This window comes from Metopolophium dirhodum, chromosome 6 (assembly GCF_019925205.1).
Source record: "Metopolophium dirhodum isolate CAU chromosome 6, ASM1992520v1, whole genome shotgun sequence".
Lineage (NCBI taxonomy): Eukaryota > Metazoa > Arthropoda > Insecta > Hemiptera > Aphididae > Metopolophium > Metopolophium dirhodum.
The window spans coordinates 1,228,627-1,248,508 of record NC_083565.1 but is presented as its reverse complement, the minus strand read 5'-3'; the positions used below and the strand labels follow the sequence as shown (position 1 = coordinate 1,248,508).

General features: G+C 29.6%; 2 protein-coding genes across 3 annotated transcripts; one reads left to right on the top strand and one right to left on the bottom strand.

The window, feature by feature from the left end:
• The first annotated feature begins 938 nt into the window (after positions 1 to 938).
• LOC132946986 (THO complex subunit 6) lies at positions 939 to 3,555 on the top strand. Its single transcript, XM_061017143.1, has 6 exons — positions 939 to 1,230; positions 1,328 to 1,582; positions 1,793 to 1,960; positions 2,033 to 2,195; positions 2,256 to 2,495; positions 3,261 to 3,555. Exons 1-6 carry the CDS (start codon positions 1,127 to 1,129, stop codon positions 3,339 to 3,341), a joined length of 1,011 nt encoding a protein of 336 aa, XP_060873126.1. The 5' UTR covers positions 939 to 1,126; the 3' UTR covers positions 3,342 to 3,555.
• A 38-nt stretch (positions 3,556 to 3,593) lies between these two features.
• On the bottom strand, positions 3,594 to 19,660 carry LOC132946987 (homeobox protein koza-like). 2 transcript variants are annotated; one of them, XM_061017145.1, is made up of 4 exons: positions 19,191 to 19,660; positions 19,038 to 19,104; positions 9,664 to 9,976; positions 3,594 to 7,016 (listed from the first exon to the last, which is right to left on the bottom strand). In XM_061017145.1, the coding sequence occupies exons 3-4, from the start codon at positions 9,972 to 9,974 to the stop codon at positions 6,626 to 6,628; spliced, it is 702 nt and encodes a 233-aa protein (XP_060873128.1). In that variant the 5' UTR covers positions 9,975 to 9,976; positions 19,038 to 19,104; positions 19,191 to 19,660; the 3' UTR covers positions 3,594 to 6,625. The 2 variants fall into 2 exon arrangements, with proteins under 2 accessions (XP_060873128.1, XP_060873127.1); XM_061017144.1 differs by having other exon boundaries at positions 19,038 to 19,660.
• Positions 19,661 to 19,882: the final 222 nt, after the last annotated feature.

Genomic DNA, 19,882 nt, shown 5'->3' with positions numbered 1-19,882 from the left:
TACAGAAAAAAAAAATAGTTAATTTTCAGATTAAATAAGTAGTCTAAATGATAAGTTCTGTCTGTAAAACGCTTCTACAATGATTTAAAAGTTTAAAATGTATCTATATTAGAATTTATATCTTTAATATTAAAAATAAAAATAATTTAGTGCACTATTTAGAATTGTTAGAGCATTTTTTAGTTTTTTAGAACATTAAAATCATCAATAGCAACATATGATAATCAATCCAGAAAAAGCAAAGGGAGGGGCAACTGCCCCTACTCCCGCCCCCCTTGCGGACGCATAGGCGTGAGCACGTGGGGTGCCTTCACCAAAAACGACAAGGGCCCCAATTATTAATTAAGTGTAAATTAAATTAATGAAAATATTGACGAATTCAAAAATGTTGTTACTTCTAAACGTCGATTATCATTATAAGATTGTATATCTACATATATATTGTAATGTAATATTTTATATTTATTAGAATGAATAATAAAATAAAATAAATATTTTTAGTGCATTCGATATCTTTAAAACATTTGTCTGTATCTATAATTGTTCTCAAAATTATTGTGGGCCCTAATTTTTAGTGTGCACCTCCGGAACCAAAAGTCCGCGCACGCCTATGTGCGTCCGCCCTTGTTCACACAGTTTTTAGATTCTGAGCGGAGCGATGAATGTATTGATTTTACAATGATGTTTTTTTTTTTGTGTGTCATCACCTTTTAGCACAGTAAAAGTGCTTACATTTTGTTCAAAATTATCTTTTCTGAAAGTGAATCTAGTTGGTACTTTGGGAGGTCAAAAGTAAAAACTTCCCGGTATTTTTCAAAAGATTTTATATAATCTGTGCTTTTAACCAAGTTACTTGTTGGTGTAACAGTTGGTATCCCCACAGAATATAGTAAATAAAATTCTGTGCTGATACGACGGATACCGGTGGATAACGTAGATTTGATAATGTTGACATATAGTTTTATTCTGTGCATATAGTGTTGTACTGGTAAACTGGCTAATAAGATAAAGTTATAACTTATAAGTTTAATATAAAGTTCTTATACTTTATGTTCCAAAACAAAATATTCTCTAAACTATATAACAATTCATATAAATTAACATAATTGTAATACAATTTAAAAAAATGGTTGATATCAAATATTATACTACGATTTTATCTCAAACGTTTTCTCCTTGTGGGAACTATTTGATTACCGGTAATAATTATGGAATTTTAACAGTCTACAAGTAAGTTATACAACTAATTACTAAATGATAAAAAATAACACTTCTGAATTAAATGTCAAAACTGGTTTTTATTAATATTTTTATTTTACACTTTTAGTCTAAAAAATGAATTGCAGTCTGGAAACGACTTCAAAGATCAAAATAAGTCAGTTGACGGTCGATCTTATGAATTCGAGATGATACGTAAAATGCAAATAAACAGCATGGAATCTGGCGAAAAATTTTTAATAATTGGTGGTGTTGGACTCATTGTAGGAGTCGATTGGGATACCATTATTGACAATAATTTTAGCGAAAACTCAAAAGTCGAACCCATCAGTATTAGTTGGAGTATTAATATTCCATCACCCAAGTAAAGATAACAGATAAATAAGATTTAGTTCTTTTTAGATCATAGCCATAGAATGTGTTCTATGTTGTAGCTTATGCTATAAACATTTTAGAACTGTTCTAACTATTTTGGTATCTACATTGATTATAAATACTAGTATCCCACCATACATTAGCTTTAAATTTCACTTTTTAAATATATTAAATTGAATTATTGTTTGTAAACTTTTAGGGATTCAATGTTAACTATAGATGTAAATTGTTTAATATTAAACAAAGAGGATAATGTCTTATATGCAGGTTGTGGCGACAATACTGTTTATGCCTTTAATTTAGAATGTGGTGATGTTGTGCAGAAATTTGAAGGACATAGTGATTTTATTCATTCCATTGATAAATTGTAATACAAATGATCATATTATTATTATTTTATTTTATGTATGTAATATATATTTATAATCTATAACTCTAGAGATGATACAATTGTCTCAGCTAGTGAAGATGGATCTGTATTGTTTTGGGATGTTCGTTCTAAAGATTATTCATCAAAAATCATTCCCAGCAGTAATCCAGAAATCAAACGACCCAATTTTGGAAATTGGGTTGGATCTGTTACAATCACTAAAGATTGGATGGTAAAATATCAATATTTATATATTTTTTATTTTATTATAACTTTATTTGTATTTAATTAGTTATGTGGTGGTGGAACAAAACTGTCATTATGGAATCGTTCTATGGCTGCTCCCATGACAGTGTACAATTGTGTTGAAGATTCCGGAATACATGTTACTAAACTTATGGATGAAACATTATATGCCGGAGGATGCTCAAAATATTTTTATCAGTTATCATTTACTGATGAAATTTTGTGTAAAATTGAAACTAGTCCAGTCACTGTTTTCAGTTGTGTTAACCAAGAAAATCCGTTCAAAGTGAGTTTTTTAAATGATTATTATTTTGTTATGACTTAAAACAATACAATTGAGAGCGCCTACAACTACGGATTATAAATACTATACTCCAGCCCACAAGAGAACATTACCATGTCCCGACCAAAACACATCTGATTCCGCGCATCCCCCAATCAACAACAATGGTTCATTAATATTTGATACGTTTGGCAACACTCAATGCTCTAATTTATATATATATATAAAATATACCATCAAGGCACAAAGTGGGGGAAATTGTACCTCGGACCTGTCACTGCCGTCAGTCTACGTGCTCGAAACGGTAATGTCCTCTTGTGGACTGGAGTATAGAATACTAAATACTAGTATTTATAGTTATTGCTACAACTTACAAGTTAATATTTTAGTACATTTATAGATCTATCATTATTTAGTATAATATTTTAAAGAAGAAAAATAACAAGAATAATAACCTAACCAAAAGTCAAATGTTAAGAAGTTCATACATATTGAAATTATGAAATGTTATGCTGTTATTGATAATAAATAAATCATTTAACAAATATTATTTTTATATCAAACTATCGGAGTTAAAGATGTTGCATATTCAAACCAAATGTAAAATTCAATACACTATAGATAAATATTCAATTTATACTTTAAAAAATATATAATACTATAGGTACTAATTAAATTCTAAAAATGTACTAACATTCCTAAATGTATTCATGTTTTATTATTAATCTACTTTTATATTAAAACTTGTATTTTTGTTTATTGTTTCAGGTAACATGTCTTGCAGGTTCAAGCTATAAAATAGACATTTGTACCAATTTAAATTACAAAATGACTACACTTGGAATCTAGGTTAAAAATTATGTTTATTTCTGAACTACTAAATTCTGGAAAAATATTTAAAGATTTTTTTCAAAATTTTAACAATTATAATAGTTAGTAGGTACTTACTGTTTGCACATTTGTGTGTATCTACTTATTCAATATATTTAAGTAAAAATGGATAAAATATATAATATCCTTGGTATATGTCCATTTTTGTGAATATATTAATTTGTATATAATATGTATGCCATAGTACATAAGAATGTATTTGTTTTATTATTTCAATATTACTTTTTTCATCAAAAAAATCAACAATTAATTTAATGTATTTATTGTAACAGTATTAGATAGGTAATTAATTATAAATTGTGTATAGGTAATATAATATTTTTACATAATTATTATATTATATTATATTCCTCTACTAAATATTGCACATAAATTAAAAAATTCTGATTAAACATTTATGATATACAAACGAAATAGATACCTAAACCCTATATTACCAATTACCAAATGAGTTACTAATTATTTTAAACTATTTAATTTGAAATGTGTTAAGTACATTTTATATATTTTATTTTATACATATTAGTTATATACATAATCGCATTACTTAAAATTATAAAAATATTCAATGATACAATATAACAATATTAAATATCATAAAAATTCAAATATTCTAAAAGACAATAATGATAAAGCAGAACAATTTGTGATCATATTTTAACTTAATCCAAAAATAATGATATCTTTGGACTTATAGTAAAAAAGAGACCTAATTAAGATAAAAATGTTTAATTCATCACATTATAATTGATAAAAATCCATATAACTTAATTACTTTCATAATTTTTACATAATATTAGAATATTATTGATGCTTTAAAGCAGGGGTGGCCAAACTGCGGCACATTTGTTCTAAAGTTTAGAGTTTAGAGGCTTGGATTATATTTAAACAAATTGTATTATAAATAGCTTATCCTAATCTTATTTGTCTAATTACATACTACATTAACATATGTATTCTATACTGTAAATATTAAAAAATAAAATGCAATTCTTTCAAAAACTAATATTTACAATATTTAAAATGTAGGTTTTTGTTAATATTTAATTAATTTACATTATTTGCTATTCAATGGACAGGACAAATGACAATGATGAGTAATTCATTAGATAATAATAATGATTAAAAATGTATATTATGTAATGTTTTTCAAAAAATCATAGGTATTGTGCAATTACCAGTATCATAGTCATAGGCACATTTTAGGGGGTACTTGGGGGTAATTAGCACCCCCAAATTGTTGATAGCATCATCGAATTTTGATTGACTATAATATTATGCCATAAGTATTTGGATACATTTATTTCTGAGACGTTATCATTTTCATAATAATAATACATAGGTTCCTATCAGAATAATAATATAGATAATAATATGTATTACCTAAGGTGGATTTATAAATCCACCTTGGTATTACCTCTGTTATTTATTGTTAAGACGCCTGGTGCCAATGCCATTTTGTCCTCAAAATAACAATACCGCCTTGTATAATCAACCAAATTTTATAATTTTTTTTTTAATTGCTAAAAGAAAATATTTTACAACCGGCATCGATCTCTGTTTTTCAATATTTTATTTTCAAGCTTTATAATATGCCTAAAAAAATACAAGATAAAAAGCATTTTTTTTACAAATTTTTTAATACAATTATTTGAAATAAAATACAAAATCAGAGATCAATGCGGGCTGTAGGAAGTCTTCTTTCAGATAAAAAAATAGTCATCAAAATCCAACGATTCTACAAAGCTTGGGAGTTATTCCCGTAAAGTCATTTTTTCGATTTAATACACACTATTAACCCTCCCTAAACAAGTATCGGGTAGTAGATTAGTAGAAAAGTCTTACAATATTGAGGTGGCAACTAAAATTTCAAATTTTATAGAATTGTGGAAAATTTGAAAAGCTGGCACCGGGACCCTTAAAGGTAATTGTTTATATTAATATTAATGCAAGGTGTATATAACTAATGTGTATGAATGGAGGGGGGTGTTGGGGGCAAAGCTTCACCACTGATCACTTTAGTCGACACAAATTTAACCCAAATTGCGCCTATGATCATAGGTATTGTTATAATCTGTGGTATGTTGGTATTACTTTATTTACTTACTAAGCAGGTATTACTTTATGCAAATAAACATCTGATTAATAATGTTCTTATGATGTTTCTTGTGTCCTTATAATCCTTATGAAATTCCACAAGGATGTAATTATAGAAACTAAATATACAGATAAAGTATGTAAATTAATAAATTGAAAGGAAACCGCTATTATTGTATTTGCCTAATGTTTTGAAATGATTTTAACCAAGTACCGACTCAGTATCATAATAATATTCTAAATTTAGGCGTGACCAGACTTTCATGGCAGTGGAATCCAATCAAACTTGTTTACCATTATCTCTTTCCTCTACACCAACTACTAAGAGCACATTAGGCGGGAACTTATGGATCGATGCCCCCTAAATTATTAATTGTCCTGATTTTTAATTTTGTGACACAATTAAATACCAAGTGTCTATATTTCTATACTTATATTCCCTTCTTTGCGATCAATAGTGATATACTGAATAGAGTGCAACTAAAATTTTATCTACTAGGTAATTTTTATATTTTCAATTTAATAGTTCATGACCATGGTGATATTCAAATTGAATTTATGGGTGAAGCAAGTTTCCACTGATACCTAGTGGGAAGTCGGTGAATATACTCGACTCCCTAAAGTGGTACCTATCTTCAAAGAGGCAGGCCGCAGGAAGGAATAGGTACCTTAGTACATACCTATATAGCTTTTTTTAAATGTTGTTAGTATTATAATATATAATATGTCCTCTTTAAAAAGTTAAACAGTGGCGGGTCCAGGGGAGGGGCAAAGGTAACATTCCCCTCACAATCACCGTAGTTTCCCTGTGTTTAGCCTTTTTGTACTTCCCCCCCCCAAAAAAAAAAATTGATCTAGAGACGGATGTTAAAACATGTACTATTTAGACGTAATTTTAAAAAGCTTTGTGGAACTAGCAGGTCTCATATATTGTGCGTGTAGATTTATTGTCTGAAAATAATTATATTATAATATATTTACCTATTTAAAGCTTTGCTATAGTATATAATATTATAATATCGTTCGTACGACCACCCTGTATACAATCCGTGCCGATGCGAATGACAAAATAAATGAACTGAATCGTATTACAATAAGTAATAACATTATGTCATTATACTGTATAATGATTATTATTTTATTGCTCACATGTGACACCCATGCACATACGACACGTTTCGCACGATGGCCGCGGCCGTGGTCAGAAAGTTCCACCGCGCACCGTTGGCCACCCCCGGGTACGGCGCGCCGATGAACGCTGCTGCAGCCGCTGCTGCCGTCGACGACGTCAACGGTGCGGCGGCCGACGCCTCGGCGGCCGCCTGCATGTCCGAGTCCGCCGACGACGGTACGTACACTCTGTGCTCGGTCTGTCGGCCGTGGTGCGGTTCCGCCGAGTGCAGCCTGTGATGCTGGTGCTGTTGTTTGTGGTGCTGTCCGTACTCGGCGGCGCCTGCGGACGTTTCCGACTGCGGCTCAACCGACTGTTGGCGCAGCTGATCGAGGCGCAACTGGTTCTGACGCTTCCACTTCGTTCTATACCAACACACACACGACGGGTCCGACAGAACACGACGTCGTATAAAATATGTTAAAAATTGTTATTTTAGGTGAATAAAGGTGGGTTACGCGTGCAGTTGTATGTGCCATATGCGCAAACTGCAGGCTTTTACCCTGTCAAATTATGCGCAAATAGCAGGAATTTTTTTTTTTTTTTTGGGGGGGGGCGTACCTACTATGAAATCTCTTGTAAATCGCGTAATATCAATTAAATAACGCGAGGAGTAGCCCTCAGAATCTAAAATAAATATATACCTATACCTATTCTACTAATTTATTATAATACGATTTACGATAAAACCTAATAAAATGATGATGTTAATATAAAAATAGGTATTATTATTTATTAGTTTATTAGGTACCGCCGTACCTATTATTTATTTATTTATTACTGTTCTTACACTACATAGATAATACATCTTTTTATAAAAATCATTTTGTGCACAAAATGTTTATTTTTTTTGTCATTTTTATTTTATTTCACCGGGCCTTGGGTCTGTGGAAACCTAAACCTGTGGAAATATAGTCTCGAATTTTCGAATATATATTATATATTGATAATAATATGTTAGCTACAATATTACCATTTCATTGTAATTACTAATTATAACTTATAAATATAGATTCTTAAGTTTTGAGCGATTTTACATTCATGAGTTATAAATAAAAAAAAAAATTTTAAAAACACACTTTTCCATAAAAACATTTAAAAAAAATTTTAAAAATTGCACTAAAAAGACAAAAATAATTCTCTGTACTTAAAAATAATGAAAAATTTATTGATGAAAAATTTAAAAGTGTGTGGTGCTCATACACTTGACATATATTCCCAGTCACTATCTTATAAACATGATTGAACAAAGAAGTGTATGTGAGACTTTCCTTGGCTTTTAAATTTTTCATCAGTAAATTTTTCATTATTTTGCTCTTATACTTGACATATACTGCCAGTCACTATCTTATAAACAGGATTGAACAAAGAAGTGTATGTGAGACTTAGCTCGGCTTTTAATGTTTTGTATGATGCACCACACACTTTTAAATTTTTCATCAATAAATTTTTCATTATTTTTAAGTACAGAGAATTATTTTTGTCTTTTTAGTGCAATTTTTAAAATTTTTTTTTAAATGTTTTTATGGAAAAGTGTGTTTTTAAAATTTTTTTTTTTATTTTTTATTTTCTACTTTTTAGTTGAAAGTAAATAATTAAGAACATGAAGTTACGAACAGTCTGTTGCTCTTATTTTCACTGCTGACTGTAGTGTTTAAAGAATATCGGTATCCGGTGTTTTCGGTACCTATATCAGAATACCGGTATAATGTTATTTGGTAATAATTACCGTTGTTACCATAGATATTATAATAATGGATAGGACACGCCTATACTTGCTTCGTAAGAGGTTGCGGTTTTTTTTTGGGGAAGAGAGAAAGTTCAATATCTGCGAGAGATATTACGGCGACGTCGTGGGGACAATCCTTTTTTTTTTTTTTGGTCCATGTCCCAAAATGACAACGGATTATTGTATTGTCATCCAAGACCAAGGTCTATACCAATTTTCAGAATTTTTCATCTTCAAAAAGTGCCTCAAATCGAGCGCGCAAGATTTGATCACAGACAGACGTGAAACCAAACTTAAGAAAAGTGTTAAAAATATAACCCAACCCCCGGGGAAACAACTTGTATACCATACACGCCAAATGCGCCATTGCAGGGTAGGTACCTATAGCCGTAAAGGCCTCTGTTGATCATTCAATTTACAAGTGTGTAAAAATTACATAACGTTCAAATTGCGTCAATATGATACATAGACTCTATATATTATATAGCATTTTTGCTAGCTAAGTGCGGAAAACCTTATTCTGATGGCAAAATCATTAAAAAAAAGTTCGAAAGTAATTTAGGAATGGGAAATTTAGATCATTTTGTTCAATTAAAATCTATTTATCTACCGACAGATATTCCTTTGACGATTTTTAAAAATCATATTTCATCACTATATGATAGTTTTCAAGAAAGATTCAGTAGATTTAGGAAGATTTAAATAACTTATTTATTAATCCATTTATCGTATCGACACACGATCTCCAAAATTATAATCCCAACATGCATTTGGAAATTATTAAACTTCAAAGTTCAGCAGTTTTAAAATGCAAATATAAAGAGCTGTCTGAGGTTATAGAATTTTGAAAATGCGTATCAGAGGAAGATTTTCCAGAACTACATAGTCTAGCATTGAAATTGGTTTGTAGATTCGGCTCTACATAAATATGTGAAAAAAGTTTTTCTCGGATGACTTTTATCAAAAATAAGTGCAGAACCAAACTAACAATAAATTCTCATTTAAAAAATGTAATGCTTATATCTTAAACTAAACTTCAACCAAATTACGAAGAGATAATATTCATCAAACAAATTCAACATTTAACCGTCATAAAAATAGTACCTATGAAAAAAATCTATAAATTTAAATTTATATCTTATGGGAAAAAATAAATATTTTTTAAAGCACATTCTCAATTTTGTATTTATTATTTGGCACAATATAGAAAAAGGTTGGCTACCCCTGATATAGAGACAAGAGACTGTGTATAAACATAATATTATATTTAACGATTTACAAACCTTCTATTTTGGTACCACGTTTTGACTTGAGTTTCCGACAAGTTCAACGCCTCGGCCACGTCGCTCCGATCGGCTACAGACAAATACTTCTGGGAACGAAACTTGCGTTCGAGATAAGCCAGTTGAGCGTGCGTGAACGCTGTCCTCCTGCGTCTGACCTTCCGGCCGCATGACTTCCCGGTGATCATGTCTTGGTGTTGTTGGTAGTGATGATGGTGGTGGTGTTTTGGCACCAACAATGGGAGCGCGGAAAAATTGCTGACCGCCAGTGTACGGTCATCCATGTCGGTGGTGCCCTCGTCGCTGGACATATCTTACAATAGGCAACAAAATGCTTTTTTATACTTAGGTGTTTTTGGCAATATAATTTATTACTAAGGTACTAGGTAGGTACGTTTTGATGCCTGGTGGTCTAAGTGTTTAACGACTAAACAGGAACATGGAAATTTGGTAGGTCGCCTTTAGCTGAATAATCATTAAACATATTATTATACCTATATAAGAGACATATTTTTAATTTTTAGTGCATTTACACAATTATATTATTTATCATATTGTATAAAAATCATTGTACCTATTATTTATTAAGATATAATATTATTATATGTGTTTATACAACTATACCTATACTGTATGATGAATATTATTCTAGAAATTTTAAATATTTTTTTTTACACCTTATAATAAGAGCCATTGGCGTCCCGCGTCCCACGTTCCACGCCTGCCCAAATGGTGACAAATTTTAATGGAATTAATAATTAGGTGTAAGGGATCCATTATTATCATGGTTTTCTTCATATTTAAGTCATCGTTCTAAACCATTCAATAATTCATTTTCCAATACTATCAAGGTCGTGGCAAGTGTTCCGCAATGCCATAGTTTATCCCCATTACTTTTTATTTTGTTTATAAATGCGACCTAAATAAATGTTTTAAAACTATTTGCGATGTAAAAATATTCATGCCAATCCATTCTACCAACGATATGACTTCCCTGCAACATGATTTGGATCAATTTTCTAATAAGATCATGAATATGGTATACGGTATTATGGAATCCTAATAAATCAGGGTTATTAAAAAAATTAGAGAATATCCAACAAATATTTTTACGTTTTTATGCTTATAAAACTAAATATCCTTATCATAATATTGAGGACATTTCTAACTTTGTGGGTTTAAAGTCACTAAAATCTAAATGGTTAGTATAATATATGATGTAACTTTTATGTATTAAATCTTGAATGGTGTTATTGACTGCCCTGAATTGTTACGAAAAATTGGCCTTAATAAGTACGCTCTTTTAACTCCAAAAATAATTCACATTTTGTTAACATCACTCTAAAAATAATTACTTAATAGAAAGTCCGGTATGTCCACCATCAATATTGTGTGATCAAATTGATAATTTTATTTTTTTTCTACTCCTGTTCTAAGCTAAAAACTTGTAGTTAAAATTTAAATATTTGATGTATAATTTGTATTCGATATGACGTATTCAGTTATTCTCTTTAAATGTTATTTTAACGATAATTTTGTTTTTCACTTACTGTACTCGTACTCTTACTCTTTATGGGATGTTATATATTATTTTTAATTTAACTTAACCCCGGTGACTATGGCCATTAGCTGTTGTAGGAGTTATAAATTGTGGTTTTCTATATTTATTTATTTATTTAATAAATATCTATTATTATATTTAAATATTTTGAAACGATTAAATACACCGAAAAAAAGAAAATTTATAAATCTATAACTCACGGTATAGTAATAATAGATATTTAATTCAAGTTAATTAGTTTTCAGCCAAAATAGAAAGTTAAATCATTTTTATTTTACTAATATTTATTCTGATGGAAAAATTAATTATAGTATATTATGTAGCAATATTTTATATAGTACACTGTACACATTACAGTGGTATAATAGATTATAGTCTATAATAGAGTAGACTGTAGTCAATAACGTATTATGTCGTAATATATGTTAATTCTATAAGTAAATGTTACAAAATACAATAAGTGTCTGACTGACGACTGTTCAATTATATAAAATTATAATAAAGTAGGTATAGTAATATACTAAAGAGACCTATGACCCTACGTATTAGCAACTAATTTTGTATTTTTGTAGGATTAGAAAAACATTGGCAATCGTATACTTAAAAACAAATAAATGTTAACCAGGCTACCCTATATCCCTCTATACATATATGTGGACCAGTAGTTTAAGTCTATTATCGTATTTGTCATGATTTTTGGGGTAAACTTCTATTTATGTATAATTGCGAATATTTATACGTAGTACCCTTGTCCTATTTAGTGAAACGCATTTCAAATTATTATCAATGAGAAAAAAAACACGACCAAATCAAACGTGCAGGGGAGTTGTTTTAAGTCTTTTCATACTGCCCAGCATGAGGTATTCGCAGATAAAAGGACGCAATTACTGTCGCGATAATTCAATGGTCCGTCGCATGTGGCGACCCTCTTGAGCACGTCCGATTCTCCAAAACCACTCGTATACTTACACGGGGGTGTACGGGTGTATATCAGACTTTCTCTAACACGACCACCAGACAATTTTAATCTAACAACCGTATAGTACCTATATGTTGTATAGTACCCTAAGCGTTATATTTAGAGCCCAATTAAAAAAAAAGTATATCAAGTTATAAACTTGGTTCGAAACTTATATTATTTTTATAATTGAGAATTGTTGACCATTTGTTTACATTCAAAGTTAACGTAATTTTTAAAACGATGAACTTTTACTAAATATAACTTCTTTATACCGTAAACTTATATAATATAATGTAGCTTAATTATACTTGTTTGAATAAAACACTAACAATTGTCCATTACAAAAGTAATAAAAATGTCATTATATTTTTTAGTGACAATTAATTGTGTAATCAAATTGCTCAAACTGAATAAATTTAATATTTAAAGTATATTTAAATTATATTACGATATACTTATAGGCAATATAATGCTCGATTCATTTTATAAGAAATTCCGAATTCCTAGTTTGTAATAAATTCTGAGAATTATGTTTAGTTAATTGTGAGGAGCAATAAATGTATTGATTTTACAATGATGAGTTTTTTTTAAAAAATTTTTTAATTTAAATTGTTGATGTCTGTCATCACCGTTTGGGGCATTCGGGAAGTCAAAATTTAAAATTCCCAGTAGTTTTCAAAAGCGATTGAAAATAAAAAAAAAATGAAGGAAAACGGGAATTTTTACGTAAAATTGGCTTTTGACAAAATCGATTTTGCCGTTTTGGTGTAACTCTAAAACAAATGTCCGTAAATACATGAAATTGTCACTGAATGTTTATATTAACATTTTCTATAATGGACCAATACATTTTCAAAATATTTTGACTTGTTTTGAGCTGTTGCGGGACATATTCAGTTTCCAATTTTTTTTCCATAAACATAAATAACATTTTATTCGTTGCCCGTTGAGGCAAAATGTTTGAAAAATTAATACAAGGCTCCTAATATATTTTTCCAATGACAGATGAAAAAAATTAAAAATAGCCACAATTTTTTTAATGAGCATTTAAATTTCAAATATTGACGAACAGCGTAAAAAATCACGAAAATGTGCAAATTATTTTGAGTTAGAAATTCCTAAAAATTTTTCTTTTTAAATTTCAGATTTTAAAATGTAATACAAGATTCTTTATATGTTTATATTTTATACCTTTATTTTTATTAGTATAGATATAGGTGGCCAGGTAGGTGTTATTTAAATTGTCTTTATGTTTCAATGGAGTAGCCAAGTAGGTAATATACATGTAGGTCGCAGGTATATTAACAATGGATGAACTACTGAACATTTAACTGTTGAGAAATATTAATATTTTAAATCTTAAGTATAGGTACTAGAAATACTTGTTATTATTTATAGCTCCTTTATCTTGAGTAATATATATATATATATAATATAATATGTAGGTAATATATGTAATGGTTATAAGTAGGTACGAGCTTCTACAGTTCTACTTTACTTTAATGTCAAGAAATCAATAAAATATTCAGATTATGCAGATTCTGTCGTTAAGTCTCAAGTACACTTAAAGCTATAGCTTTTATATTAAATTATTAAAAGCTTATTTTACCTTTTAAAAGTAAAGTATATAGTATTTTAAGTACTGAGAACACAATTTGATATATATATATATACATGTATATATTTTTTTTAGTTGTTTTTATTAAAAACAAACTAATTTACAAAATTAATACAGAAATACAGAATTACTATACATCACCTTAAATAAATAATAATAATAAATAAAATAACATCACAATTAATATACATTTTAAAAGGATTGTGACTATTAAATTGAAAACCAGACTTGTGTATCTACTAAAATATGGCAGAAGGGAAAGTAAAATTATAGATATCTGCGATATAGTACCTATAGAGTATAGACTAAAGTGGTAACTGTTTATAATTTGAATGTACATATACGGATGGCGTATAATATTAATGTGAAATAGTACAAAAATATTTTGTATAGGGTTCTATAAAAATATAAGAGATGAATAAAGTGTGTAAATTTTTTATGATGGCATATATAGTTTTCTAACACAATAATATCTATATTTATGTTATACATTTTACATTAAACATTTCTTCGTTTAAGTATATAAAAAAGGGTAAATTAATATCAGTATTTAAAAATTAAGAACTATTATTCACAATCAAAGATAAAATGTGAAGATTATCATAGAATTTTACTATAGGTACTATCATTATATAGTTTAATAATTTAGTTAAAGTTTATAATATAGTATTTATTATTTAGTATCAGCATAAGTTATTAAATCTGCTGAACATAAACATATACAATATAGCCTATAGGAATATAGAATATAATATTATGTATTTAAATAAAATATTTAATCAAAATATTATTGATTATATTTTAAATTCTATTTGAATTCATAGGCATAAATAACCCATTTTTTTGAGAGACAACAATGACTAAATCAATATTTATGTAGAGGGATACCTAAATATTATATTATCTATATTAGCTACTATATGAAGACTTATTTTGAGGGAAAATTTAACTTAATTTATTTCCTATTTCCGCCAAATATGTATATAGAGTGTAAATGCCATGAATAATGTTTGTGGCCGTGTGGCCCAAAACTAGCCCATGGGCCGGCAGTGGTACGCTTATGGCAAGGTGGGGGGGGGGCTAGTTTTGGGCCACACGGCCACAAACATGATTTATGACATTTATACTCTCCATACATATTTGGCGGAAATAGGACATAAATTGAGGTAAAATTCCCCTCAAAATAAGTCTTCATATAGACCATAATATAGTATAGCTAATAATTAGTATAGGTAATTTAGGTATCCCTCTACATATGTATTTATTTAGTCATTGCTGTCTCTCAAAAAAATAAGTTATTTATGCCTATGAATTAAAATAGTATTTAAAATATAATAATCAATAATATTTTGATTAAATATGAGTTATGACCCAAATGATGCCACTGCATATAATATATTGAGCATACAAACAATTTTTATCCATTAATAATTTATTAATTTAATTTTAATTAGCTAACATAATGAAAAAAAATACATGTCTATACCTATTGTTTTATTTTATCTAATCAACAAAAATTCCTTACGTATTGGTAAGACACGGTAAACCGCGGTAAGTCTGCAACTAGTTACTATTAATACTACTACTAATTTAACTTGAACATTTTCATGATGTTCTTACAATATTGATATCTAGCCATCTAGGACCTAGGTAAATCAAAACTTCGCACCAAGTTGACAAATGGAAGAATGCCTGTGTTAATTCCGACTTAACTTACAATCAACGCAAACCATGAAAGGTTTACGGAAAGTACTAAACCAAAAACGTGCAGCTACATGGAGCGTCAAATTTAATAATAAGCTATATTAAAGGTATTCCAAATATTGTTCCAAAAAACTAGCTCCACGAAACTCGAATAATCATAAAATTTTTTTTTAATTAGTAACTGTTGTCTTTAAGAGGACGCTACACATCTAGACAACCCGTCTTACAACTAAGTTCATATAACGTGCAAATTTATACGCTCAGAATAATATCACGTTTAGGCGTTTAGCTCCGTTGGCTTAAAAATTAGAGTGAATCGATATATTATGAAACTTGATGGTAAGAAGATTATCTGTGTTTATGAGTTTTGGGTTTTCTACGATAATATATAGCTAATATATTATAATATAGCGTAAATTAAAAATGCTCATAAAGTTATAACTCACCTAAAAATTGAATCGTCGTAAAAACACCCACATACAAACACAGATTATATTCTTACCATCAAGTTTCATAATTGGTCGATTCACCCTAATTTTTAAACTAACGGAGTTAAACGGAGTTTAACGTGATCTGCTGAGTGTAAATTTGCAATGTTACGCACTTTGTAATACGGATACATCAAATATCCGTGTAGCGTCCTCTTATAAGTTATTTAAATATGTTGGTTGTAAAAAACTTAAAATATCATAAATTTAATAAAAAGTAAAAACCATAACTTAAACAATGTTGTTAATATTAATTAGTTTATTACCAAAATGTTAACGGACTTGGATCAACATTAAGTACTCTAAAGAATAACCGTATAATATACATGATTTGGATTACGATTATTTTATGGTTACTTATGTAAATGATAATTAACTGAGACCCTACAACTTTAATGTATATCGACTTGATAGAAACTCGAAAACAATAGTCTATATAAAAATAGTGATAGTGTAACTATGTGTACAAAGATAATATTTTTTTATATTATTTATCGAGTATAATTTTACCTATGGACTCCATTGAATAGATATTTTATCGAGTGAAAATAAATGTGATTGACGACTGATGAGTTTGTAACAGCGACATATGTGATTAATATAGGTACCACTATCCTCTCCACGAGTAGGTATCTATGAAGGGCATGCACTATGCACAATGCACATGCTATCGATAACGTTTGGTTACACTCGTTTAATATTATTACGTGATTACCTAAAATCTCCTGAATGTTTTTATTTCTAGTATAATAAATATGATAATCATGGTCTTGTATACGGTGGTATTCACTCAGACTCCGACCAAGGTGCATCATGATGTGACGATGTGTCATTAAACTTCTTTTCGTTTTTCGCTTTATACCAACATACCTAATATGATATACTATAATACATATGTATATATGGCTCTCAACTGGATTTAGTTTTTTCTAATTATAGTTAAAAATAAAATTATTTTAAATAATTTAAATAGGTACAACAAGTCTAGTGCCCATGGATGATTACCCGTTCAGTATTAAATATTTCAAGTGTATTAAAAGGCTCTGTAGTCTGTAGTATATCTACATAATATGATAAGAAGGAAAGTGTTTTTAAAAATTTAAAAAAAAATAATTATATGATTTAATTTGTAAATTGTAGATCATTAAATGTACAATTGATTGGAATCACTTGTTTTAACACAAATATATTGATAACGCTGTAAATAGTTTCTATGAAAATGTTAATAATATTATCAATATTCATGTACAAAAATAAAAATAAAAACACACATCATTGTAAAATCAACATCGCTTCGCTTAGAATCTAAAATGTAGAATAGAGAATTTTCGCTATCGTACTTGGTTTAATGCGAAATTATGTAAGATGATTAGAAACACAAATTTAGCTCACATAGCCAGATCGCCAATAATATTATTGTGTTATAATTTAAGAGCTCAATGCAAAAGGGAAACCAGAGCTTGCTACAAAAATCACTTAGAACTCATTCAAGTGCTACGTTTATTAAAAGCCAAAAAATGTATAATGAATTGACTTTTTCAATGAATCTTGAAAATTACCAATGATTCATTATCAATAATTGATAATTTATATAATAAATATTTGACTTCGGTTAATACTTTATTCGTATCACTTTATTACCAGATTAGTAATAGTAATAATATGGTTCCCAATAATGATAATTTTATTTCTTGGACTAATTTTTCATTGGTAGATATTTTTTATGTATATGAGACAGATCGCCAGATCGGAGTTGACTTAGCTTTGTAGGTCCGGATTAGATATCCGCTGCTATTTTTTGGAAAAATTGCCGTTATTCGTTATATAGTTTATCCGATTTTGTATTGTTTAAATCCTCACTCAACTCAGGAATTTATCAAAAACATGGAAAACTTGTTTTGTAATACCTATTTGTAAAAGTAGCGAACGATCAGATATCCTCTTGAGATTCCATTGCACTTCAAGTACCTATCATATGGGGGATGACCTGCAACTGGTATTTTGTCAGTCACCAGCGGTCAGATTTTGGATAAAAGAATTTGTTTGTGATTTCACGGTTGTGATTTTGTGAAATATTTTATAAAAGCATTTAGCTCCATTGATAATTGGTTTTATTTTTAAATACTTAAAATAGTGTAGGTGTATAGTTTAACGCGTAGAGAAGGGGCATTTGTTAAATTTTTGTGGGAAATATTAAGGTTTGAATTTTATTAATATTCGACTTTTTCAGACTACCCTAAAACTGGAATCCATATTGTTTTTAGTAGGTTCTTACATATGAAGTTTGATTCCCACGGAGGTGTATTTATTTTTTCAAATAATAGATTTGGTCACGCGTAGGTCAAAATGTATTCCAATTGGTTGGACAACTTTTTCGAACTTTGCAATTTCATGTTTTATATTTTGATGAGAGTTTAAGTTACTTACATTAAAAAATATTATGTCTGTTCTTATATTCCGTAGTTCCGTACCTACCAACTATATTTTTAGCGTATAAATAATTAATTGACGTTGTTCTCAGGGTGGGATATTTCAATATTTGCCATAGTCTACCTGCCTATAGTTTATTGTTATTATTATAATTAACAAATATCTTTACCAAGTACCGACAATCGACTATACCATAGATTTATATTTGTATGAAAATAGTCATATAATCCTACGTTGACACGTTGTACTTATTTCATGTCGTTACTCGTTAGTGATAATAATTACGTAGATAATATTACAACAGTAGGAAAATCCAATATCAAGTCTGTACTCTGTAGATGTTTTAAAGGAGTAAATTAAACGCATTATTGGACGAAATTCAGCTATAAATATAATTCCATATCTGCAGCAGGGACTTAACTGTAAACTCCCAATTCAATGCATCTTGGACGGGATTTATAATTTTTTATCAACGTGTAGGCTGTATCAAGAAGAAGAATTTCACTGATTTTCATAACTTATTAAATACATTGTTATATATTATAATTATATTATAGGCATGACGCATCACGTGACACGTGAGAATAATAACAATAATAAAAACTAGCTTACCTGAAGATTTTGAAGTTTGTAAGACGTCTCCGATCAAGTCCCTGATGAGAAACGAAGGTTTCGGGCACTCCATGATAGCAGTGTATATTGGGCAGGTGTATTTATGATATAGTTTCGTTTATCATAAATATATATTTAAGTGTATAGAATTACCTATATTTAAAGCGCATACGCGAATATTATAATTGATATCGCTTGCAGAAAGGACGCAGCAGGGTTCAAGAATAATATTGTACTCGCGGGACGTATTAATTATATGATGCAATATTGTAGGCTTTGCCGCGGTAGATGATCGTTCTGCACCAGGCATGTATTCGTGGTTTTTACCGCGATATAACGTGCTGTATAGGTATAGTAATGCGATATTGTAAAATTGTGATGAGATTTATAAGGGTAGGTAATAGTGTTGTGCTGCGTACAATATATTATGATATAATAATGTACCGGTATGTACTGCGCGTCGTCGTCGACTGCAGCGTCCTTGGAAACGTTCGACGAAAAGCTGTTGGCGGTGTGGAGGCGCTCGGCCCGTGCGCGGTTGATTAAACGCATTCACGGCGAGGATTCGTCAGGAGGAGCCTGTCGGGGTGACACATCGCGCGGTTCACGCACGTACACGCGCACACGCACCTACGTGATAAATGTATACGTCAGTGTATGTATATATGTATAGAAAAACGCCGCCGCCGGACGAGAGTATTTTCCCGCTCATGTTTATATTATTATAAAATTATATGTATACTATGGTATACACTATACACACGCACACGTCGATATATTGTGCGCGAGTGTGCGCGTATTACTACGCTGTGAAGCATAATTTGCGCAAAGGCCGGCGGTCCACC

Excerpts from the sequence above, each read along its gene's own strand:
- LOC132946986 (XM_061017143.1), top strand. The coding sequence starts at position 1,127 with ATGGTTGATATCAAATATTATACTACGATTTTATCTCAAACGTTTTCT. Across the intron at positions 1,231-1,327 it reads GGAATTTTAACAGTCTACAA|TCTAAAAAATGAATTGCAGT; the intron begins GTAAGTTATACA and ends TTACACTTTTAG. Across the intron at positions 2,496-3,260 it reads ACCAAGAAAATCCGTTCAAA|GTAACATGTCTTGCAGGTTC; the intron begins GTGAGTTTTTTA and ends TTATTGTTTCAG.
- LOC132946987 (XM_061017144.1), bottom strand. The coding sequence starts at position 19,110 with ATGGAGTGCCCGAAACCTTCGTTTCTCATCAGGGACTTGATCGGAGAC. Across the intron at positions 9,977-19,037 it reads ACAAACTTCAAAATCTTCAG|ATATGTCCAGCGACGAGGGC; the intron begins GTAAGCTAGTTT and ends GCCTATTGTAAG. Across the intron at positions 7,017-9,663 it reads ACGTGGTACCAAAATAGAAG|AACGAAGTGGAAGCGTCAGA; the intron begins GTTTGTAAATCG and ends GTGTTGGTATAG.